Raw genomic sequence first — 26,665 nt, 5'->3', positions numbered from 1 at the left:
GATTTTTCTTCTGACTGAAATTAGAAGCCATTCTTGGTTTCTGAACAGAGGAGAGGCATAATCAGATTTGATTTAAAAAGATCAATCTGGCTGCAGTGTTGAGAAGAGCCTGTAGGAAGCAATAGTGAAAGCTACTTACTACAGTGACCTGGACAAGACATAGTGATGACTCAAACCAGGATGGCGGCTGTGGAGGTGGAGAAAAGTGTCAGATTCTAAATATATTCTGAATAGAGTCAGCAGGATTTGCTGGTGGATTGAACATGGGCTGTGAAGAAAAGGAGGAGCCAAGGATGACTCTATAGTTTTGGGTTCAAGCTACTGGAAGGATTCAGTAATCAAGATGAGGAAGAATGTCGAAGGGCAGGTTCAGGAGGCATGATCAAGCGTTCAGTTTTGGACATGAGTCTGAAGTTCAAGAGAGAGGTCTGGGCTAAACATGTACACTTGGCAGTGCTGGGTAGATAGTTGGTATTTAAAGCCTCGAAACCATCTGGGATCACCAAGGGAGTGGGTGTCAATGGAGAGAACTACGGACTGAGCCCTGTGGCACTCTGACATTGAGTTAAGGGAGAAGTGGAGGAACAGCAAGGGAAGCTGAAGGGTGACCAATGAAGTCAGGGAAATTGTAAGAGAATGTGGAAGATAAATGAAGAAAGTGTACAAGAAGGAGGGGGTGATCAACCGCGTCAAAAACTACTAGTTGGTCAAGTAAGATGGGGACTGAAACTTGACTATTATCTTCAGCAGTGATATGGACATAGGTGACCCTGAAGAGAGAAGTTTTAATGGAGTAAGGTGGGACAGATGGCCCTAGTTACAGTGGATTTAAGAGAAAATAAAAGGAGAAAAATTAGAGATGAAATAGTCAACTCTTTACTACAAAAAGGAGCAAGGTAATGGGATGATTGTGGCATCAAAGGGGACAATGGGGGCTTCCCTGGTGGCGCAGTGGTTGAGAGTCCGCCTGCCGATGCGGGGGACACGGGTTCGTGCCCCAGTCCGGGAGGATCCCACGTGCCGCGGAGCTGCTGGGCCCTTGAGCCATGGCCGCTGAGCCTGCGTGTCCGGAGCCTGTGCTCCGCAACGGGGGAGAGGCCACAACAGTGAGAGGCCCGCGTACCGCAAAAAAAAAAAAAAAAAAAAAAAAAAAAAGAGGGACAATGGCGTCAAAAAAGTTTTTTGGTTTTAAAATGGAAGAAATAACTTCATATTTGTATGCTGATAGAACTGATCCAGTAAACAGTGAGAAATTGTGGATTTTGCAGAGTGTGAACAGCTGCCCTTAATGTCTTTGAGTAGGGGACAGGAGATGGGATCTAGTGCCCGAGTGAAGAGATTAGATTTAGGAGCCTAGATAATTGATCCATGGAAAAGGTGGTGGGAGGGGGAGTGTATATTAGTACAAATGCAGGTAGGTACCGTCGATGCGGTAATGAGATTCTGTGGAAGTTTTCTCCTGGTGCATCAGTACTCTCAAGATCATCAGCTGAGCATGAGGATGGGGGAGAAGGTGATGGGATTGAGGAGCAAAGAGACGCCATATACTAGTTGTCAAGGAGATCAGCAGAGTAAATGGACTAAAGGCACAAGTGTGACTGCCTGGCAGCATAAAGGACCCACTTGAGAGCCATGACTTTGATTTTAAACTGAGTCCAATTAACAGGGTTTTTATTCCCCCTCCCCCTTCCAGCTACATTCAGGTGTATGGGTGGAGCTCAAAATTGGAAAACTGGATTTCATCAGTATGGTAGATTTGCCAAGGGAGTTCACCAAAGTGAGAAAGGAGCAAGAGAATGGAGAGCATGTGCAAGGGAGGGATTATAATAATTGAGTGTGGACTTTCTGGATAAAGAGAAAAGTGAGAACGTCAAGAGGTTGGGGCCAGAGAGGAGGTGGCAAGATTTTGGACTTGGTATCCAGACGGGGGTAGGGATTGTTGGGGTCAGAGTACTAGAGGATAGGAGATGTACTGTTAATGAATCTCGAGCAGATTAATGAAATAGAATTTATGGACGGGGTGCAGTTATTGATAATGAGAAGTTCTAGGGGATGAGTAAGTGGCTGAAATAGTGGGGAGGAGAAAATCACTGGAGAAGACATATCGAGGAACTGAGAGTCCAGGGTATGAGAAAGATCATCATCTATTCTACATATATTCTAAATCACCAAGGATTAAGAAGAAATTAGCACTGGAAAGAATTACAGTAAGCAGGAGCTATATAGTGTAAAAATGAGGAGGAGAAATTGAGGTGGGGGAGAGCAGTGGATGATGGCAACAGTGAAGAGTAGTGAGTGATACAACCTGATGATATAAAGTTCAGAAGTCAAAGACAGTTTTAGGGAACAGGGAAGAAGCATAGTCTGATACTGCCAACATTGAAAATGCAAGAAATTTCACATATCTATACGTAGATTTCGCATAGTCTGGCTTTCACATAAAATTGTTCCTTCTCTGTAAATCAGAAGATCTGGCAAAGCAATCCGTGCTGGCTTCACTCAGCCACAGTGATTTCCTGGCTCCCTGGCGAATTTGAGTTTGGCTCCCCTGTTCCAGCAATTCAAGAGCTACTAGATTAGCCTCTGTTACTCAGCTTATTCAGGTAGTCCCTTTGAGGGGTGTGGGGCTTCTAAAGCGTGCACAGATTGGCTATAAAATTTTAGCCATTTGAACATTGAAAACAGGGATACAGAAACTCTTGCCCAAACGATGTTGGTTTTACCAATTTTCAAGTAGATTTTGTGGGATATTTTAGCTGAGAACGACCTGGAAATGCACGTAGCTACGAAATGATGGTGCATCATCACTGTTGATCTCTAGAGGGCGTCATTCCCAAAAAGTACAAATCTGAAAGGTTGCAAACAGGTGTTGATTTTTTCAGCGGATAGCCATCGTCCACTCTTCAGTCCTTCAGGCTGGGATTTTTCTCACCACTTTCGAAGCATCCCCTCTTTTTTGGCAGTGGCATTCGTATCATGCCTGCGGTGGGATATTACAGCATAAACGGTAGATTTCAAAACAACAACCAATTTTACTTAAATTCCCTGTTGAAAGCAAGAGGAAGATTCTGTGAAGCACTTTGAGGAAGGAAAAAGAGGTCGAAAAATGCTTCATCAGGAAAGCCCATGGACAAGAGAAGGTAGTAAAACCAAATAGCAGTTTGCACAAAGGACAGCCTCGAGAAGAAAACGACCACACTTTTATTTCACTTCGTTCTCTCTTATGTTTTTCTGTTCTCGGTATCTAGGTTCATCTTTTTCCAATTATTATTTCAGACATACACATTTACCTGTTTAACTTCGGTAAAAGTTGGGAGGAAAATGTGCCAAACGTTTAGAGTGGTTGTCTTCAGCTGGGGCGGGGGGCGGGTGTGGCTATGAGTGATTATTTTCTTTCAGTTTTTCTGAGTTTTCCAAGTGCTCCTCAAGAAACAGGACAAAACGAAATAACTTTGTAAAAAGAAGTCATGACAGGTCATCTCATATCCATCCAGGCCAGGTCGAGGGGGTGGCGGACTCTCCATCAGTTCTGAGCTTCTGGTCTTTCTCCACCTCTCACTCTTTGCTTGGTCTCTTCACTCACGTCCCAAAGCCGGAGGAACTAACGGACTGTTTAAAACTGAAAGCCAACCTGCAGGGGGAAGCCGGGGCCGGGCGAGCCAGCGCCGGGCCGGGCCGGGCGAGCCCAGGGGCCTCTCCGGGGAGCGGCTCTGTGCGTCACGTGGGGCCCTCCCAGGCGCGGCCCGGACTCCGCGCGTGCGGCCGTCTTAGCAGCCGTCGTGGAAGCAGGATTTCCGCGGTTGTGCAACGGCACCGCGCTTCCGCGGAGAGCCTGGGCTCCACGTTCCTCCCCGGCCCGGCCCCTCGTCTCCGGCAGCCCAGCCATGGCCTGGACGGTGGCGGCGGGGAGCCGCGGGGCCCGCGGCGCGCTCTCGGCGCACACGCTCCTGTTCGACATGCCGCCCGCGCTGCTGGGGGAGTTCTGCGCTGTCCTGGACAGCTGCGACGGCGCGCTCGGCTGGCGCAGCCTCGGTGAGTGCGGCCCGGGCGGCGGGGGCCGTGAGGGGCGGCGGCGGCCGTGAGGGGCGGCGTCCACGCCCCGTCCGACGTGCGGCCCGCGCGGTCCAGGACTGCGCGGCCTCCGGGGGTCCTTGCTGCAAACCCTCGCTTTCCTCGCTCGCACTGGGAGCGACTCCCCAGACCCACCTCCGAGCTCCCCCTAAGTCACTGAAACTTCGGGTAAGATTTAAGTGTGACCGGAGCCTTGGGGAAACCAGCTCCCCCCGTGAAACCATCTAATGTTTCTCCACGATTCCTGCCTTGCTTGGTTCGGAATATTTTCAATAAGAAACGCCTGTGGGATGTCTTCCTGTCCTTTCAAAATGACCCCCAGAATATAATTTTCGTATGAAGACATGTTTATACCTTTAAAATATTTATCCTGTGGTGTTTTCAATGCACTCCCCTTAATTACACTTCAGGTGAAATGCTAAAGTAAAACATTATTTGTAATTAACGTGCCTCCCAGTTTGCTTAATTAAATACATCTTGCTTATTTACCCAATCTGGTGGAATGAAGTTTTAGGCTAGAGAGTGGCTTTTTAATTTAGTCTAGCAAGTTGGCTCCAAGACTTCATTTTCTGCAGGCTTTGGAAAGTTGAGCAACGGCCTGTTGGAAGTGTTGAGTGTGATCAGAAATAATTCAGGCAAAAATCTGTAAGTACGTGCGTTCATGGTTAGATTTGATACCCCATGATGTCGCAATTAATGTTAGTTGAAAATAAACACAAATATGTCAAAGCAGCTTAGCCTTAATTCTCTTAAATAGCTATTATTCTTACCAAAAATAGCACAAGACTAAGGAGGAAAAAAGTTTAATTTGTTGTTGATGAACAGTATGGTCACACTTTATGGAATGTGGCATTGGGTTTCTAGTTGTATAAAGATAGTTCATTATAGGCTCTGTAATTTTATATTGTAGCCTTTCAGTAAAAATCAGAAAACTCTGATTTCTGGAAAGCACGGACATTTCTAGTATGCATTTGAGAGATATCCCTCCCACACCAGATCTTTTTGAAATGGATGATGGCATGGCAGTTTTTGCACCTGTTGGTTTCCTAGAGATACTGAATTTGTAAGTGAAAAATGTTTTTAGTCCAGTCCATGGTTAGTGAATGGACTGAGTAGATATGATAAATGTGTGAAGTAGGTTGGTGTAGACTGTGAAAATACAAGAACATATGTCTCATCTGAAACATGAGTACTCAGCCCCAGGTCACTGCTCCTTTTCAGGAAGTTCAGCTCAGTGTTGCTGAATCTTTTCTCTCCCACCCCCCTCTCTCCCTCCCTCCCTCCCCCCTCTTACTCAGCATTGAAATTCAGATATTCATTCATTACCTGCGTTGTTTCATAAACCCTTCCAATGCCCCTGTCAGGCAGGCACTATCATCATCCTCAGTGTTTGAACAGGTGAGGAAACTGTGGTGCACATTGGTTTAGTAACTGGCCCAAGTCAACAGCTGGGAAGTGCAAAGGGAGGACTTGAAGCACATTATACAGGAAGGATGAAGCAGATGAGGACTCTCTGGACTGTATTCTAAATTTTTCTATATATTTAAATCTGTTCTGGGACTTGCCTGGTGGCGCAGTGGATAAGTATCCGCCTGCCAATGCAGGGAATACGGGTTCAAGCCCTGGTCCGGGAAGATCCCACACGCCACAGAGCAACTAAGCCCGTGCGCCACAACTACTGAGCCTGCATTCTAGAGCCCAGAGCCACAACTACTGAGCCCACGTGCCACAACTACTGAAGCCCGCGCACCTAGAGCCCATGCTCCGCAACAAGAGAAGCCACCGAAATGAGAAGCCGTGTACCACAACAAAGAGTAGCCCTCTCTTGCCGCAACTAGAGAAAGCCTGCGTGCAGCAATGAAGACCCAATGCAGCCAAAAAAATTAAAAATTAAATCTTAAAAAAACCCTGTTCTAAACAATAAAGTCTATTTAAAATGAAAACAAAAAACACATAGACTCTGGAGTCTGTCTACATTTCCCTCTATGACTTCCTCAGGGTCACAAGTACTGCTGTGTTCTTTCAGCTGCATCTCACAGTCTTCCTAAAGTACAGCCACTTCTGCCATGAAAGAACCATTCAGTGAAGCATTTCAAACATGCAGCCCCATTTTCCTAGTAGTGGAAATAAATGAAGACCACCGAAATGAGAACAAGTAAAGGCTTGTCAGGAGTCAGCTCCCATGGCTTGCATTTGACTGAGATGCAAAGGCAAGCAGAGGATTGGAAAAGCTTTATAGCTGAAAAAGAAGGCTTCAGGTATGCCCTGATTGGAGGCTGTTGGCATGGGGAAGCTGTATGCAGGCCAACTAGGAGTGGGGAATTCTATTTAATTAAGGGTACATATTTGGCTTTCTCCAGTTGGCCCTAAATTGGAATTGGGGCAAAATGAGGAAAGCTATCAGCTATTAATGAAGCCTTGGCCATTTTGGGCCAATTGCTATAAGGGTTATTGTTTGGCTTTCTGGACTAGTTGTTACAGATAGTAGTTTGACTTCCCAGACTGGTTACTCTAGATAGAACATTGGCTTCCTGGGCTGGTTGATGCATGTTGTGGGTTAGAGTTCTGTTTGTATATATATCTGGCCATTGTTCCTTTGTATATTTGTTCTCTTATAGGGGAAGAATCTAAACTGTTTACTCCTTTATACTCCAGCTATAATTCATTGTGTAGGGGGTTGTGCCCCTGCTGTCTGGACCAGAGCTCTAGAAGGAGACCTGGAACGGACCAGCTGCTTCATGAATTGTTGGCTCAGCAGAAAGGGAAGCCTGGCTCCGTTCCAGGTGGTTGAGGGCAACTGCCTGTGGTTAAATAGGCTGAGTTTCTCCATTGGCACAGTGAAAGGAAAAAGGGGGGAAAGAGGTGCTGGGAGGGAAGACTTGACCTTAGAGGGCAGAAAGGGGAATATTGGAGGACTGAATCAAGAAGACAGTTTCTTTTATGCTCAGGACAGCTGAAAGCCTGAGGATACAGAGGGTCCAAAATTTGATATAGAAAGCAACTGTCATAGTAATGGGCAAGAGAAGAGAAAAGCAGTAGAAGAGATTAACCAAACTAAGTGTTGGTTCTCAAGCTTATCATGATTCTTGATGATGGTGAATATCAAGCTATGTTTACAAAGGCAGTTCAGGCAAAGGCAGATCATGTGGTGGCCTATATGGTATAATCAGTGTATACAGGATAAGGTAGACAAGATGTTAACAAACAGGAATCACCTGTGCAGTCTTTAAAAGCTACAAATGCCCAGGCCCCACCCCTGGAGCTGTTGATTCAGTAGGTCTGGGTCAAGGGTCCAGCATCTTTCTGTTTTTTGCCAAGCCCCACGGTTGAATCTGATGTACAGCCTGGTTTGGGAGCCATTTGCTTAGGCCAGATCCTCTTCTTTAATAACATCTTTGTAACAGTTACTTTACTGTAGTCTTTCACTACTCTATTTAATTCTATCTTTAAACACATTCTACATATTAATCATTAAATCACTTATATTTTATTGTTATTAAAAATGGTGTAATCACAAGATAATATATTCTCTGGTTGATGTTGATGATTTTATGGCTTTATAATGAAAGTAGGACCACTGTAGAAAATGCCATTCATCTTATACTACCTCAAAGACATAATGTATATGCAGAGCCTCTGGTGACAACTGATTTCATTACATTACCTTGAACTAGTGTTTAAATTGTTTGGAGCAGCTCACACTGTAAAACCTCTCAACACTTCAATGAGAGAGGAACCCTGCTTACAGATACTATGTAATAGGTTGTATTCAATTTTCTTCCTCTCAAAAAAGGAAAGAAAATTATCATAGAAATTATTATTAATCACTTTAAAACAAATTAAATGTAAAATCACATTAAATATGCATTTGAGTATTTAGTAAAGATTTAAAACAATAATAATACTAATAATTGCCACCATCTTTTGAGTGCATACTGTTTGCCAGACACTCTGTGCTAAGCACTTTACATGGATTATCTCATTATTTATCACAAAAACTCTGAGACAGGTACTCTTCCTATTTCCATTTTATAGATAGGAAAACTGACTCTCAGAGAATTTAGGTAACCTACCTCAAATCATAGTCTAGTATGTTGCAGACTAGGATTCTAACCAGATTGTCAGACTCTAGAGTCTATGTTGTTGTCTTTCTTTAATTTTAAATAGACTTTATTGCTTAGAACAGTTTTAAATTGACAGAAAAATTTAGAAGATAGTATCAGTACAAAGAGTCCTCATATATTCTGTCCTTCTCATATACTCTGTACCCAGTTTCCCATTATTAACATCTTACATTAGTATGGTACATTTGTTACAATATTGATACATTATTATTAAATACAGTTCATACTTTATTCAGATTTCCTTCATTTTTACCTCAAGTCCCTTTTGTCTTCCAGGATCCCATCTAGGATATCACATTTCACACATTTCATTTAGTTATTATGTATCCTTTGGCTGCTTTTGGCTGTGATAATTTCTCAGACTTTTCTAGTTTTTGATGACCTTTACAGTTTTGAGGAGTACTGGTCACTACTGATCAGTGTTTTGTAGAATGTCCCTCACTTGAGATTTGTCTGATGTTTTTCTCATGACTAGACTGAGGTGGTGGATTGGGGGAAGGCAGACCACAAGAGGTAGAGTGCCATTTTCGTTACATCCTATCAGGGGGACACACTGTTTACATGACTAATCACTGTTGACGTTAACCATGGCTGGAGTGGTGTCTGTCAGGTTTCCACACTGTAAAAGCAGTCTTCCTCCGCGCCCCCTCCCACCCCTTTCCATATTATGCTCTTTGGAAGGAAGTCACTATGTGTGGCCCACACTTAAGGAATAGAGAGTTATTCCCTCCCTGAAAGTGGAGTAAAACCCATGTTCTTCTGACCGCCATGTCATTTCTCACATCTTACAATGTTCTATGTAGATCAAACTTCTACTCTTCAGTTGCCACCCCTTTTTCTGTTCCACTTTATGGTAAAATTCCTCAAAAGGGCTGTTTACTCTCCATTTTCTCCATTCTCCCTTGAACCTGCTCCAATCAGGCCTTCACCCCACACTGCACTGCTCCATTGGAATTCCTCTTGTCCAGAGTCACCGTGTCTAAATCCAACAGTCAGTTCTCAGTCTTCATCTTATTTGATGAAGATGATCACAGTGAAGTGATCACAGATGATCACTCCTTTCTCCTGAAAGCTCTACTTCACTTCTAGAACATTCCACTCTTTATTTTATTCTGTTCTTACAGGTTCCTCGTTCTCTCTCTCATCTCTTAGCATGCCCCTGGGATTAGTCCATGGACCTCTTCTCTTCTGTTTATTTACTCTACCCACTATCTTGTCATTGCCATCTATGTGCTCATAACTCCCAGATTTCCTGCCTGGGTCTCTCTCTTGCACATCAGCACCGACTACCTAGTCCACCTATTTGCCTACCTGACAGACGTCTCCAACTGAACAGTCCAGAAGTGCTCCCCTCCCCCAGAGCTTTTCCCCATCTTCGTTAATGGCAACCCCATCCTTCGTTTGTTCAGGCCAAAGTTATTAGTCTTCTGCGACTTCTTGCTTTCTCTCACAAACCACATCCTGTGTCTCAGCAAATGCCGTTCACTCTGCCTTCAGGATCGATCTAATAATCTGACCACTTCTTATCACTGTCACCACAGCCATCCTTGTCCAAACCACCATCAGATTCCACCTGGTTAATTTCAGCAGTCTCCTAACTGGGCTCCTTGCTACTGCATCTGCCCGCCTCAAGTTTCTTTTCAACACAGCAGCCAGTGAGCCTGTTTAACATATGAAGCATCTTATACCATTATCCTATTCAGAACCGTCCAGTAGCTTCCCATCTCACAGTAAACACCAAAGACCTACATTGCTTTTCTCACTTCTTTCTTCTTCTTTGTTCAACTCCAGATAAATTGGCCTCCGTGGACATTCAAGGAATGTTTTTCCTGTAGGTAACCTTGAGGCTTACTTCACATCCTTCCTGATTTTGATTAACTATTACACACCCTAACTATGCTTTTAAAATTGATACCTCTGTGCTCCCTTATGCTCTTTTACTGCCTTATTTTTCTCTGTATCAGTTATCATTCCTCATATACTTTATATATATACATATAAATATGTATATATTTCTTTGTTTATTGTCCACCTAGAAATAAGCTTCATGAGGGCAAGGATTTTTGTTTGCCTTGTTTTCTGCTTATTCCTCTAGGATCTAATATTGTACCTGGTACAGAGAAGGTATGCACTAAATATCTGTGGACTGAATGAATTAATGAATGAACAGATGTCTGTTAAACATCCAAAACCTTTTTGGGCAGAATCTTAGCCAAAGTATTATACTAGATACAATGTCATGGCCCCTGCATGTAAGGATTTTCCAATTTAACATAGGCAACAGAACAATAGAGATGCTATAAAGTTTAACAAGGGAAGGAAGTATGGGAAAATAGTACTGATCATTACCTGAGTGTGGAATTGTACAGCTTCTGAGTTCCAGACTGAAACACTGGTGTTGAGGGTGAACTGTTCTTCACTTGTCTCCCAGAAGTCATTAAAGTTTGATCCTTACCTGGGTCTGGGATTGAGAGAGCAGGACAGATGCAAAGATCCCTGAAAAATCATGTGCAGGCCTTCCTGTTTATCAAATAGGAGTCCTACTCATGTAGGGGGTAAAAAGTACACATAAGCTTAAGTATGGACAAATATTATTTCTTGTAAAATGTATGACCTAGTGGGTGTTAATGCTATGGTCTGTAAGATGAGTTGAGCTAAATTATGCTTTTGAGTTTCGTTTTACTTTTTTAGGAATTAAAAATATCTTTTAAATCCTCAAGTTTTTTTTTTTCTAATTGCCTAATTTGTTTGTGTGCTTTGTGGGGAAAAAAAAAAGCACCATCTTTTCCTCTTCCCATTTTCTTATCTCAAAACAAACTTTGCAAGAACGCAGACAATTTCCTAGGGGTTTTGGCATGTGGTTATATGCAAATACAAACATTCCAAATAGGGTATGTTGCGTCATTCTAAAAAACCCCTTCCGAGACATATTTGCATGTGGAGAGTGATTTCTACAGCTGAATTCCCCAGCGTAGCCCTCCTAGATAGTCCTGTCCTCTCAAAACAGAGCCCTCTCAAAACAGAGCCCTGAGAACCTTTGAGCATTGAATGATTATTAAGCTGTCACTATTTTCAGATCAATTTATTTCTGGACTTCTCAGGTCGACTTTCTTGGCTTATATTATGCCAAGATGTCTTTCAAACAAAACATTTGCCTTCCAAAAAATGATTTTAAACTCTGTTTAAGTACAGCATATTTTTCCTGCTTTATCTTTTCACGTAGAAGGCTCTTCACTTTTACAACACCACAGTCATTGGGAAGTTCACTCTTTGTTTAGGACTATTAATAAATAAAGTTCTACATTCCGGAAGGAACAAGTAGGAAGGACTAGAGAAAACTTTGCGTGTTGAAGAATATAACAGGAATTAAGAGTTTGCATTCCTGAATGGTATGGAGGTTCCTTAAAAAACTACAAATAGAACTACCATATGACCCAGCAATCCCACTACTGGGCATATACCCTGAGAAAACCATAATTCAAAAAGAGACATGTACCAAAATGTTCATAGCAGCCCTATTTGCAATAGCCCGGAGATGGAAACAACCTAAGTGTCCATCATCGGATGAATGGGTAAAGAAGATGTGGCACATATATACAATGGAATATTACTCAGCCATAAAAAGAAATGAAATTGAGCTATTTGTAATGAGGTGGATAGACCTAGAGTCTGACATACAGAGTGAAGTAAGTCAGAAAGAGAAAGACAAATACCGTATGCTAACACATATATATGGAATTAAAAAAAAAAATGTCATGAAGAACCTAGGGGTAAAACGGGAATAAAGACACAGACCTAATTGAGAATGGACCTGAGGATATGGGGAGGGGGAAGGGTAAGCTGTGACAAAGCGAAAGAGCGGCATGGACATATATACACTACCAAACGTAAGGTAGATAGATAGTGGGAAGCAGCCACAGAGCACAGGGAGATCAGCTCAGTGCTTTGTGACCGCCTGGAGGGGTGGGATGGGGAGGGTGGGAGGGAGGGAGATGCATGAGGGAAGGGAAGGGGGAACAGATGTATATGTATGACTGATTCACTTTGTTATAAAGCAGAAACTAATAAAAAAATTTTTTAAAAAAAGACAAATACTGTATGCTGACACATGTATATGGAATTTAAGAAAAAAAATTGTCATGAAGAACATAGGGGTAAGACAGGAATAAAGACACAGACCTACTAGAGAATGGACCTGAGGACATGGGGAGGGGGAAGGGTAAGCTGTGACAAAGCGAAAGAGAGGCATGGACATATATACACTACCAGACGTAAGGTAGATAGCTAGTGGGAAGCAGCCGCATAGCACAGGGAGATCAGCTCGGTGCTTTGTGACCGCCTGGAGGGGTGGGATAGGGAGGGTGGGAGGGAGACGCAAAAGGGAGGGGATATGGGAACATATGTATATGTATAACTGATTAAATTTGTTATAAAGCAAAAAAAAAAAAGAGTTTGCATTCCTGTCGCATCATATTGAAGCTGTTGTTTTACAGAATTTGATCTAAATGAATTATACATTTTGTGGATGCTAAGAATACTCTTTTAGTGGTGTTTCTATTCCCAATGCATCATCATTGGAGAAAAGCTCTTAAGATTGTACTGTGAATCACCAGTTAGGGAAAGAGAAAACATTTCATTTCCAGTCCTGGAAGCAGCCCATGCTTTCAGGATCCATTTTCACTGAGCTGGGTCAGTTTCAGCACTGTCAACTATGTACTCTTGGAAAAACGCCTTTGTCTAATCTAGCTTTCCTTAGGCTTAGTGCAAACTCAGAAACCTTTGCCCGCGGGGTCAGTGTTAGGGAACTGTAAAAACCTCAGCTCATTTGGCATCTGTTCATTCACCCTCCAGCTAAATCTTAGAGATGTGCTCAAGGGAATCATGGCCTGTTGCACTTTTAAAAAGGAAATTCAGAAATTAAGAAAAAGAAAAATGGGGAATAGAATTATGTGGGAAATCTGACATCCCTTGGAACTTGAAAGGTTAACTCCGGATTTCCTTAATAGTTATAAACTGTTCCTTTCCTACTATGAGAATTGTGAGTCATGAAATGTTTATACCTTTTTATGTGCAAATACTGTATATGAGACTCCTGCTGCTATTGCCACCAGATGGATCTTCCAAAAACTAAAGCTTCCATCTTTGCATCACCTCCTCAGAAATCTTAGATTGGTCCCATTTACTTTCAGGGTAAAATTTTAAGTTACACTGACACTCAGGGCCTCTGTCTGTCATTCAGCAGATACGTATTGAACGTCTGCTATGTGCTAAGCACATTCCTATGCAGGTAACACGGAGACTTCATGGAGCTTGTTCACCTTTTCTTTCACTTGAACCCTCTGCTCTAAGCATAGTGGTCTCCTCTTTGTCCCCTCATGCCCTTTTCTTCATTTCTGGAACAACTCTCCATCTGACAGACTCTTCCCTCTTCCTTCATCTGACTGAAACCTTGCCCCAGGCCCCTGCTGTTGCAGAGTCAGCTGATGTCCCACCACCTCAAGCTCCTTCCCGGGCTGTGGCAGCCCACACGGACATCTTCTTTCTTCACCCCTGTTAAATTATGTGCATGTCTTATCTCACAGAGTCAAAGTGGAAAGGGAACTGTTTTAATAAGGAAAAAAAAAAAAAGTCCTGCTGTGTGTTACATAAATTGTTAATTTATATGGTACATTATGCCTCTATAAATGTTAGCCAGTTGATTTACTAACAGACAAAGTAGAAATCCAAATTTTCCCTTTGCTGAAACTTGATATTTAGCATTCCCTTATTGGAACGTTCATTTGGAGACTGGGAAGTGTTTTAAAGACTGGAGGTGTCTTAAAGTCAGTGCTTATGTAATCAGCAGGCCAGCGAAGGGCAACTAAATTTAGTGTCTGTTTTAGGAGGGACTGTTTGTCAAAGGACATTAACTGATGAGAAGTTTGAGATTGCTCAGTGAGGCTGTGACTTGTCTGGAGTTGTACTATAGGTTGGTGACAGATCCGCCACTAAACCCACGTGTTCCTGCATGTATCCAGGGGGCCACAGTGATATCTGGACTGGTGACTTCTCATTAGAAGTCAGCATAGTCTATGGGGCTCAGAGTTCATTCTGTTGTCTTGTTTTCAAATAATAACTCGAAAGATTTTTTTCTCCTCAGGGTAGTATATCCTATCCAGTTATTCCTTAAGAATTGGCCTCTCTTTAGAAATACTCATAGTTTTAAACTTGGCTCAGGCTCCAGAAACCACCCCTCTAGGAAGCCTTCCATGATGCCCCATCTTTAGTTAGGGACCCTTCTTTGTGCTCCACTCACACGTGCTATGTGCAGTTACTGCACTGTTGCACACAGTAGATGCTCAGCAAATGTTTGAATTACACTGATTTACAGTATTTCTTCCAAGAGTTTTTAGAAAGAGTTAAAGTGTTCATAAAAATGTGCCTCAACCAAATAGGCAGATGACATCATCCAAAAATACTTTAAAATAGAGTTAGCGTGTCTTGCCAACTATTTTTGCTTTGAAGGTTCCCTTCTATTTTTTTTTTTTAGTGCTACTCTATCTAAAACATATTGGCATTTGGATAGTCCTTGCCTCTTCATGAGACATCATCTCTACAAAGAGATGTAAAAGGAAGATATTCTTGCCAGAACTTAAAATATGGAAGAAGGACAAAAACATTCCAACTTAATGAATGATATCACATATTTTGTAGTAACTGTTTTCCCCCTACAGCCTAAGCAGGCATTCAGATTGAATGTTTCAACTTTATCTTCCCTTGTTTGACATGTACTTACCAGAGCAGCCACTTCCTTTCACACTTTTCGGGTATAAGATGTGACTGAAATAACAAAACACTCTGACTTCCCTGGTGGTGCAGTGGTTAAGAATCCACCTGCCAATGCATGGGACACGGGTTCCAGCCCTGGTCCAGGAAGATCCCACATGCCACGGAGCAACTAAGCCCATGCACCACGACTACTGAGCCTGCACTCTAGAGCCCGCGAGCCACAACTACCGAGCCCACGTGTCACAACCGCTGAAGCCTGCACTCTAGACCCTGTGCTCTCTAACAAGAGAAGCTACCGCAATAAGAGTCCCGCGCACCGCAACAAAGAGTAGCCCCAACTCGCTGCAACTAGAGAAAGCCCGGACGCAGCAATGAAGACCCAACACAGCCAAAAATAAATAAATTAATTAATTAAAAAAAAAAAACATTCTAGATAAAAAACTTTGTATGTATTAGGTTAGACTAAGTTATACTGCAGTAAAAAACAAAACGAAAAAAAAACTAACCACCACCTAAATCTCAGTGGTTAGCATAACAGAAGCTTACTTTTGGCTCATGGGAAGAGCACTGAGAGTCCAGGGCAGCTGACCTCCGTGTGGTGGTCCAGCATCTTGGGGCATCCCCATCTTGACATGTGCTTCTCCCATTGCTGTGACAGGGATGGGAACCTGGTGAATTGCCCCCTGGCTCTTCAGTGTTTCTGGCTGGAAGAGACACATAGGCATAACCAACCTAGAGCAAGAAAATATCATCCTCTCTGATGGGGTAGGGGACTAGAAATATTGGTGGACACTAACAATGTCTTCCAAGTCCATTTTTTTGCTCCGAAATAGGGGCAATAATGGTATCATATTGTGATCTCTTTCAACTTTTAGGATTTACTTACAGTCTCAGCAGGAACATAAAACTGAAGGAAATTGAATAGTCCAGCAAACCCTTGTAGGACTGAATATATGGGGGCAAGGGATGCCATATTAAACAGAAGACATTTGCCTTTTTTTTTTTTGGCGGTACGCGGGCCTCTCCCGTTGCGGGGCACAGACTCCAGACGCGCAGGCTCAGCGGCCATGGCTCACGGGCCCAGCCGCTCCACGGCATGTGGGGATCTTCCCGGACCGGGGCACGAACCCGTGTCCCCTGCATCGGCAGGCGGACTCTCAACCACTGCGCCACCAGGGAAACCCGACATTTGCCTTTCTGATGTCTTAGTTCAAAGACTGTAACTGGTGTAGTAGTTCCTTAAGAAATTTTTAAAACCTGTGGAGTCTGAAACAGAGTGAACAAAAGATAGTTCCCTAGGGCTTATTGCTCTTCTCAGAGCTGAGAGCCTGTTCATCTTATAAAAGGACATCAGCCTTTGGAGAACATCATTGTTGGAGAAGTGAGCCCTTCCATGAGGTTACCTTGATTCGTCTTGGAGGTCAGCTTCCATATTTGTGTGTGGTAGAGGGAGAGGGGCCGATTCCCACAACCAGTGACAGTGATGTGTTGCAGGTCCCCACAATCACTCTCAGGTGACAGTTGGATTTTATCTATAGATCTGTATCTGGCTGCCTGAATTTTTAAGACTCTGGAGGATAAAGGTATGAGGGGATGCTGCCATCACCATCACCAGCCCTAAAACACATTGCTAATTTCAGTACTCAGGATGGCTGGACTAATCCGGGAGTACTGTCCCAGGGACAAGAAAGCTATTCTTTCCATCTGTCATTTGCTTGCTTTCTTCCTCCTTTGCCTTGAAATACACTTTAAAATTTGGGAGTTATGCAGAAAGGCCGTGTAATATTTTACCTGAAGAATCCTATTATCTCAGGGTGCCATAAAAAGTCATATACTAAATCAACTATACTCCAATAAAAATTGTTTACAAAGTCATAAACTTTCAGTACAGCTTTAAGGTATTTATACAGGACCCTAAATAAGTCATATACACTGTTTTCGAGTAATTAAAATCCTGTTCTCCCAGTAGAATATTTCCCTGACCCTACCCAGATAATAACTTTTAATTGCTCAAAAATGTTCAGCAAAGACAGTCTAGAACAAAAAAAATTTTTTAACATCTTTATTGTAGTATAACTGCTTTACAATGGTGTGTTAGTTTCTGCTTTATAACAAACTGAATCAGTTATACATATACATATGTCCCCATATCTCTTCCCTCTTGCATCTCCCTCCCTCCCACCCTCCCTATCCCACCCCTCTAGGTGGTCACAAAGCACCGAGCTGATCTCCCTGTGCTATGCGGCTGCTTCCCACTAGCTATCTATTTTACGTAGAACAAAAATTTTAAACAGCATTTCATAAAAGCTTCAACGAATGAACCTAACTATATTATCAATGAGTAACCACACTGAAGAGAATGAGAGAGAAAAGAACTAACCTAAGTAACCTTGGAAAACAGGCTCTTCCCAGAATACCCTTAGCCTGAGGACGAAAACAAGTGTGCACAAATGCTGTAATTTGATTAGTTAATGTGTTCCTCACAGGGCTATGGGTTAGTCATTCTGAAAGTACTTTATGTACATAGTAGAACTGAACAAACAAGCAAATATATTGTGGATAATGAGAGCAAAGTTTCTCACTGTGTGAGAATGAAGTTATATAAGTGAGAAAGGTCTAAAATGTGCCGTATGGTATTGACTTGGATCAGAGGTATCAGTTAAAAATCATGGTTTTTAATGTGTGTACAGACAGAAATACAGATGCATGGGTGAGAGCACATACATATATTTCCCACCTCTGTCTGCTTGAAGGACCTGGCAGCAGTGAGTGCATATAGCATCTAAGTTTAAACACCATTATCCAATAAAAGGAATCAGGACTCCTTGGAAAAGTAATTGTATCAAGGGCTGGGGCAGGGGAAATACAAAATGAGCCTAGAGCATCTTGTAAAGCCAGACAATAAGAAAGTGTTCCCAAAATGATAGGGCTTGTCAAAAGAATACAGGAGCAGCCTGAATGGACAAAGCTGGAGCAATTTTAGCAACAAAATAAATAATGATAGTATTGGATTTTAACCTCTAGAGTAAAATAAATATCCATGGGCCTCCCTGGTGGCGCAAGTGGTTGAGAGTCCGCCTGCCGATGCAGGGGATACGGGTTCGTGCCCCGGTCTGGGAGGATCCCATATGCCGCGGAGCGGCTGGGCCCGTGAGCCATGGCCGCTGAGCCTGCGCGTCCGGAGCCTGTGCTCCACAACGGGGGAGGCCACAACAGTGAGAGGCCTGCATACCGCAAAAAAAAATAAATAAATAAAAAATAAAATAAAATAAAATAAATATCCATGAGTCCACACTGATATAAATAAATTAATTACCTAAATAAATGTGGAAGAAGAGACAATACTTTCTTACAGAAGAATTGCAGTTAATGAACATAGAAGGAAAAAGGGGAAATTGAAAAATACCATTAAGCAAACCCCACAGTAATAATTATGATAAACAAGAACCATAGACAGATGCAGATATTTTTAGGCAAAATCTGAGAAGCAGGATACTTCCATAGTCTCAGAGTATCTCCCCCAACATAGTTACTAGTTAAAAATATTTAATAATAATTTTATAGTGGAGAAACCTGCAGACATCACCTTAACCAAGGGATCAAGGTTAACATCACCAGTGATAAGACATGGACATCATGAACCTCTTGATATTATGCACCAAGAAGGATACAACAGCATTTCATTGTCCTTAAAGATAAGGAAAAACTGAGGAACATCAGATTAGTGGAGATTAAGGAGAAGGAACAAGTAATTGCAATGTGAGAAAATGGATAGGCTCTTAGAACAGAAAAAAGACATCAGTAGAAAAACAGGTGAAATTAGAATAAGGTCTTCAGTTTAGTAATCTCTGGGTCTAATCTTTGTACCATGGTTACGTAAGATGTTAACATTAGGGGAAGTTGGGTGAGAAATACATGCTAAAATTAGTTAAAAATAAAAATATAAATAAAATGCAACAGAACATATAAGGTACACAAAAAAAAGGGATTCCAATAAAAGTAAACTATTCTTTGGTTCTTCCTATTACAATTTCCACAGCGGAGCGACTTTCAAGCAGCTGGCTGGATGTTCGTCACATTGAAAAATATGTAGACCAGGGTAAAAGTGGAACAAGAGAATTACTTTGGTCCTGGGCACAGAAAAACAAGACTATTGGTGACCTTTTACAGATTCTCCAGGAGATGGGGCATCATCGAGCTATCCATTTAATTGCAACTTATGGTAAGCATTGATTCTAACGATATGGCTCTTACTCAATTTTATATGAATTGTAACTTGTAAATATTGTATTTTATCTAAGGCATTGACTGGTCATGCTGTATGTCAGTGATTCCTTACCTGTGATTTTATCTGAAGCGGGGTTTGCAGCTTCACGTTTTTGTGTCTGACACTTTCTTTTCTTATTGCCTAACTTATACAACACATTCCCTTTTACCACTTTATAGTTTGGTTTTTAAAAAATATTTATTTACAAGCTACACTTTTTTTTTTTTTTTTTTTTTTCCTTTTTGCGTTATGTGGGCCTCTCACTGTTGTGGCCTCTCCCGTTGCGGAGCACAGGCTCCGGATGCGCAGGCCCAGCGGCCATGGCTCACGGGCCCAGCCGCTCCGCGGCATATGGGATCCTCCCAGACCGGGGCACGAACCCGTATCCCCTGCATCGGCAGGCGGACTCTCAACCACTGCGCCACCAGGGAGGCCCAAGCTACACTTCTTAAAATGTTTCATTCTCACTTAGTTAAGAGAATCAGCTCTCTGTCCAAAACTCTGACTCTCTGAGTCATAAACATGACCAGAACCACAATATGAGTAAAATACAAATAATGCTATAATTTGTTTTACCATATGATTAGAAGTTAAAAATAATTGGGTTTCCCCCCTGTATTTTAGTGATTTTGGAGGCAGGTGATACCTCCAAAATAACCCTGGGATTTCTCTATTATCTTCACTGCTGTTTTTATGCCATGGCTTTCTAACTTCTAACCTGTTTACTGTCCATTTCACAGTGGCTTGATTCTTCCTTCTCTTTGCCTTCTCTTTCTGATGCTGTGTCATGCGTTACGTTTATAGTAACCTGATAAATAAAGCTCATGAAGTTTTCTCTGTTCATTCTTTGTCAATAAAATAATCTCCCAATGTCACCTGTTCTGTTATTCCACTTTAGATTCATTGACTTCAACAAGAATGATCTTGAGTGATCTTGGGTCTTATGTTATAGATTCAGGGCTCTTAGGTTGGAAACTCCTTTAAATCAGCAGGCTTATTCTTTGGCTTTTTCATTCAGGCATATTTTTAGTTCTGTGTATTTGCACACATGCTCTTTGATAATATATTTTGTCCACTCAAGCCACTGCCTCCTCACCTAAAGAAGCTTTGCACACACAAGAAGAAATCCCAAGAGGTTTGTACCAGAAAACTGTAGCTTCAGAATGACTTTTATTTTATAGGTTTTTCACATCAATAAGGTATTAGACAGTTCCCAATAGGCTTCCACCATGATATTATCTGTATAACTTGGCTAATCCCTTTTTTCTGTTGCACACTATTTCTTCACTTAGGTTTTTTTTTCCCTTAATGTTTATTTATTTATTTATTTTGGCCACTCCGGGTCTTAGTTGCAGCACGTGGGTTCTTCACTGCAGCATGTGGCTCTTTAGTTGTGGCATGTGGACTTCTTAGTTGCAGCATTCGGACTCTTAGTTGTGGCATGCAAGCTCATAGTTGCAGCATGTATGCAGGATCTAGTTCCCCAACCAGAGATCGAACCCCGGCCCCCTGCATTGGGAGTGCAGAGTCTTACCCACTGGACCACCAGGAAGTCCCTTCACTTAGTTTTATACAGCAGAATGCTTCACTCTGAAGCTGACTGATCAGGTAAAATGTAGTGAGTCTCTGGGAGCTGTAAATGTAATGCCTTTTCATTATCTGAGCCTTTTCCAGACACTGAAACCACCCACGTGACTTGTTCACAATATAAACTCACACCAATTTGATAGGACACGGGTATATTTTATACTTCAGTGTTCTGGAATAGATTTCAGGGTGTCTTTTCACACTCTGTGTTGTTTATTTATGCAGCGGGGAATTATATGGACAAAAACTCCACATCCTTGGTTGACTCCTAGTCTGTTGCACATGGAAAATTAATTTATTTTTTACAATGTGGGATTAGTTGATTTGTGGAAAGGCAATTATTTACTGCCCTAATAGCAGGAGATAGATACATCTGAGATGAAAAGGAGGATAGTGCTTTGTTCTGAATCCTTTGCTAAGGAAAATAGCATTATTTATTTGCAGTTTGTTGAATTAATGCTTTGAATTATGATCTTACAAACATTAATGTTATAGCTTGTTGAAAGCAGCCACATGATGATTCATTGGAAACATTTAAATGTAACCTGCTGCACAGGTGTTTCCTATGACAGCAGCTCACTGAAGTCAGGAGTTGGAGCTCCTAATTGAAATGCGTAAAGATTTAGTCTTTCTTTGTTGCTACCATGAACCGAGTTATCACTTATCTAAATAATCTATTTTTGCCTAGCTTTCCTTAAAATTGTTCCATTTGGTGGGATGGTTTCACCTTAATCACCTTAGTCAAGCCATTTTGAATCTTCCATTTTATATGACAGTGAAGTATTGTCTCTCTTTTTATGTGCAGCAAAAGGACAATGGCTTTTAGTGCCCTTGCCGCCCCCAAACTTCAAATTTTGTTCTACACAACAATACCTTATTCAGGATGTTTGCTATTTCTTGCCTAATTGCCCTCGCTGGAACCTCTAGTGTAATGTTGAATAGAAGTGGCAAGATCAACACATTCTTTTCTTGTTCCTGATCTAAGGAGAAAACATTCAGTCTTTCACCATTATGTATGATGTTCACTGTAAGTTTTTCACAGATGCCCTTTACCAAATTAAGGAAATTTTTTTCTCTCCCTAGAGCTTCATCATGATAGATTATTGGATTTTATGAGTTTTGTTCATTTTATTAATATGGTATATTTTCAGATATTAAGCTAACCTTGGATTCCTGGGATGAATCCCACTTGGTCATGGTACCTCATCTTTGTTATATGTTTCTGGATTTAGTATTTTGGTGAGGACTTTTGCATCTATATTCATGAGGGATATAAGTCTGTAGTTTTCCTGTGCTATTTTGTGTGGCATTGATATTAGGATAATATTGGCTTCAAAGAAAGATTTGGGAGTTGTTTCTTCCTCTTCTATTTTGGAAGAATGTGTGAAGAACTGGTCTTAAATCTTCTTTAAATGTTTGGTAAAATTTACCTGTGAAGCCATTTGGGCCTGGGCTTTTCTTTATGGGAAGTCTTAAAATATTAATTAAATCTCTTCCCTTGTTACAGACCCATTCAGGTTGTTTATTTCTCCTTGAATTAGTTTTGGTAGTTTGTGTCTTTCTAGGAATCTGTCCATATCATTTATCTAGTTTTTTGACAAATAGTTGTTCACAGTATTCCCTTATAATTCTTTTTATTTCTGTAAGGTCAGTAGTTATGTCTTTTGTTCTTAATTTTAGCAATTTGCATCTTCTTTCTTTCTTGGTCAGTCTAACTATAAGATTGTCAACTTTGTTTATATTTTCAAAGAACCAGCTTCAGTTTCATTGATATTTCTCTTCTGTTTTTCTATTCTGTTCTTCTGTTTCATTTATTTCCACTCCAGTCTTAATTCTTCCTTCCTTCTGCTTCCTGTGGGTTAGTTGTTTCTTCTATTTTAGTTCCTCAAGACAAAAGTTTAGGCTATTTATTTGATATTTTTCTTCTTTTTAAAGGTGGGCATTAACAGCAATAAATTTCCCTTTAAGTGCTGCTTTTGCTGCATGCCATATGTTTTGGCATGTTGTGCTTTTGTTTTCATTCATCACAAAGTATTTTCTAATTTCCCTTGTGATTTCTTCTTTGACTCATTGGTTATTTATGAGTTTGGTGTATGATTTTCATGTATTTGTCAATTTCCAAAAAAAAAAAAAATTTCCTTTTGTTATTGATTTCTACTTTATTTTTTTTGCATTTAAAAAATGTATTTATTTTTATTTATTTTTGGCTGCATTGGGTCTTCATTGCTGCACGCGGGCTTTCTGCAGTTGCAGTGAATGGGGGCTACTCTTCGTTGCAGCACGCGGGCTTCTCACTGCAGTGGCTTCTCTTGTTGCGGAGCATGGGCTCTAGGTGCACGGGCTCAGTAGTTGTGGCACGTAGGCTCAGTAGTTGTGGCTTGCGGGCTCTAGAGCACAGGCTTAGTAGTTGTGGCGCACGGGCTTAGTTGCTCCATGGCATGTGGGATCCTCCCAGACCAGGGCTTGAACCCATGTCACCTGCATTGGCAGGTGGATTCTTAACCACTGTGCCACCAGGGAAGCCCTTGATTTCTACTTTAATTCCATGTAGTCAGAGAATATGCTTTGTATGATTTCATCCTTCCAAATTTATTGAGGCTCATTTTATTGCCTAACATGTGATCTGTTCTGGAGAATGTTCAACGTACACTTGCAAAGTATGAATGTATTCTTCTCTTTTGGATGGAATGTTCTATAGATGTCTGTTCAGTCTAATTGATTTATAGTTTTGTTCAAGGAGGCTTATTATTAATTGATTGTATTTTGTTGCTAGTCTTCTAAGCAAAATAATCTAGGAAACATTAGAATACAATCTAAGAAAAACTAGAAGATGAAATGAAACTCTTCTGAAGTCTGAATCAAAATGTCAGAAGTAACAGCAAAATATTGCAGAGTTTTAATTTTTTGTAGGAAGCTACATAGACTTCCTTAGTTCAGACAGAAGTAATAGTCTTCAGTTGGGCAGCATTTGTGGGCATTTTTGATTGATCGCGTGCACGCGCACACACACACACACACACACACACTCACACTCACACTCACTCACCCCTCTAATACCTTATGGCACAAGATGGGATAAAAAGTGAACTAACCGAGAGAGGTATAATCCCATAATGGTAAAAATTTTAAATACATGTACAAAAAACTGATAACAACATTGCTTTTTTCCTGTCAATTCTCTCCTTCATACTTTAATATTTTTAATGATGTCTAACAATAATTTAAGATAGGTGCTCATGGACTTCCCTGGCAGTCCAGTGGTTAAGACTTCGAGCTTCCACTGCAAGGGGCACGGGTTTGATCCCTGGTCAGGCAACTAAGATCCCGCGTGCCGCGCCTCACGGACAAAAATTAAAAAAACAAGAATACAAACAAACAAACAAGAAAAAAAGATAGGTGCTCATGTTTTAAGTGAACAAAGGTATGTTTGTATATTTGATCATTAGAAAGCTCTTTCACATATAGAAATTTGTAACCATTCAATGGGAATGAAACTGAGCTTTAGAAATGAACCTTACTGGCAAGGTATTTATTTTCACAGTGTAAAAAAGAAAAATAAAGTTTGTTAAGGACATAACATTTTTTGTATCTAGCTTCCCTTATTTCTCTTTCAGGGGCAACCTTGAATCCTTCAGAGCACAATCATCAGGGAAAAGGATTTCCGATCATGTTATCCAAGGTAGAGTGTGTGTGCATGGGGAATGACCCTTGAACCCTGTTGCATATATAATTGAGTGTAAGGAATGAAGTTATCAGGCAGAAAAATCCTGTATTTGCAGGTACTTTTTTAAAGTCTGGAGAGCTTTAGCTCTCATTCTTGTTCATTTATTTGGGGATTCAGGAAACTGGAGATTTGTAAATGTTTGAAGAGTTAAGAGCTTTGTCCTCTCAGTGATCTGTCAGAGATAAGTCTTAGAACTTTTAAGAGTACTGTAAGTTACGCATTTGTCTTAACTCAGCTTTTAGTTTTCCTGTTCTAGTGTTTTGCATGTTACTGTTAGTTTTTATTAAAGCAAACTAACGGTGATCATTTTTACAGCAATAGAAGTCATTTAAAATTGACTATAACTATGACTTTGATACTTGAGTTTTTACCGTTGGTATGGAAGCCTTAAATATATATAGCAGTGAATACTATTGAATAAAATAAAATAACTTTGCATTCTACTAGCTTTCTTCTAAATTAGATTCCACCCTGTTGCACTGTACAGTCCCAGGGGGAGCTATGGATTTCTGTTGAGGTTCTGTTCTTTCTAGACTTGATGAAATTGAATTATACTTTAATATGTATTTCTTCTCCTAGGAAACAGCTAGTGTCACAGTGGATAATGTTCTTATTCCTGAACGTAATGAAAAAGGTAAGAAAAACAAAACAACTTTTCTTTAAATCATGTTTTCCTTTAAGTGAATTCATGAATTCTTTTAAGTGAAATTTAGAAAGATCCAATAAACATAATAACTATTCATTAATATGCAGATTCAGGATAAATTTTTCATAGATATCAAAATATTCTCAATTTTGACTGACACATAGTTCTGATGGGTGACACATTATTGTTATATTAAAATTTCATTGGCCAGTAAAGAGCATAATTGTGGTCTCAGGAGAATTTCATGGCATTTGCTATTTTTATGTGTCATAGGAAGACATTTAAAAATTATGTTGGGTTTTATACAGTTTTAGAAATTTTCATAGCACTTATAGAGAAATCTTTAGAGGTGATTGTAGGGCAGTGCTGAAGGTGACTATGAAAATCAGTTATTTTCCACACCAACTTTCCTACTTTATCAGCAGGGAGAATAATTTACTTCTATCTGGGAATCATTCTGATAAACTTTAGTGGCTATTTAAGGCTGCCTTGCCTAATCTTTGCCACTTGATCCGATGCTTCTTTGGTTCAAAAGAGAATTAGAATAGTTAGATAAGGTTGTGGTCCTTTAATGTTTAGCAAAAAAGGTTTAAATCAGACAGACTAAGTGTGTAAATATAGCCAAAATTGGTCTCTGAAGCATTTAGCCAGGCTTTTCCCTTTGAATTTGTATTTGATTTCCTTTGAAATGTTTCCTCCCAATCTCTGCTTTAGATGATTTTTTTAAAAAGGTGAAGCATCTTCCTGATTTACTCTGAGCAAGTTAGTTAGCCATTTAGAGGATTTGGCTTATGAAAAATGTTTCTACCAGTCATGCATAGAGAATATTATTTAATCTTATCAAAATTTCCACTTCTATAGTTTTTTTTTTTTTTTACTGATTTTAGGTTCATAGTGGGTCAACAGCAATCTGTTGATCTAATGACAGGGAAACAGTCATGGAAAAGTTTCCTCAACTAAGTTGTCTGGCTGATCTCTTTGGGAAGGTGATAGAATCACAGTGCTTTTGTTTGAATATCTAAAAAGCCATTTGCTCTGTGGGATGGTGGGAGCCAGGCCCAAGTAAATGTACAGAGAGCACATGGTGGGCTTCAGTTTTTGCTCCTGGGCCTTTCTCTGTTGACTTTTCACTGGGCTCTGATTTGTTTCTAATAGGGAAGTCTTGGTTCTTTATAATGATGGTTGATTCTTAAAAAGAGAAAAAGTAACTTATCTTCTCCCTACTTTCCTTCCTAAGGAGTATTGTTTAAATCCTCCATCAGCTTTCACAACGTCATAGAAGGAACCAAAAATTTCCACAAAGACTTTTTAATCGGAGAAGGGGAAATTTTTGAGGTATACAGAGTGGAAATCCAAAACCGAACATATGCCATTAAATTATTTAAACAGGTATGGAAAGAATTACTATCACAGGATATCCATTCCATTTATTGGCTCATATTTCACATTAAAATGTGTCATTTTTCATCAACATTGAA

The 26,665-nt window shown here is 40.7% G+C and overlaps 1 protein-coding gene across 1 annotated transcript in view; it reads left to right on the top strand.

Moving 5' to 3' along the window:
- The first annotated feature begins 3,884 nt into the window (after positions 1-3,884).
- The window catches only part of IRAK3 (interleukin 1 receptor associated kinase 3), a 48,444-nt gene continuing 25,663 nt past the window's right edge, over positions 3,885-26,665 (top strand). Inside the window, exons 1-5 of the mRNA XM_060113046.1 lie at positions 3,885-4,032; positions 19,003-19,185; positions 24,432-24,496; positions 25,121-25,175; positions 26,425-26,576. Coding sequence (XP_059969029.1) covers positions 3,885-4,032; positions 19,003-19,185; positions 24,432-24,496; positions 25,121-25,175; positions 26,425-26,576 — 603 coding nt within the window. The remainder of the gene's footprint in view (positions 4,033-19,002; positions 19,186-24,431; positions 24,497-25,120; positions 25,176-26,424; positions 26,577-26,665) is intronic.

The sequence above is a fragment of the Mesoplodon densirostris genome, chromosome 11, assembly GCF_025265405.1.
Source record: "Mesoplodon densirostris isolate mMesDen1 chromosome 11, mMesDen1 primary haplotype, whole genome shotgun sequence".
Lineage (NCBI taxonomy): Eukaryota > Metazoa > Chordata > Mammalia > Artiodactyla > Ziphiidae > Mesoplodon > Mesoplodon densirostris.
The sequence above is the reverse complement of the archived record's forward strand: the minus strand, read 5'-3'. Positions and strand labels throughout refer to the sequence as shown.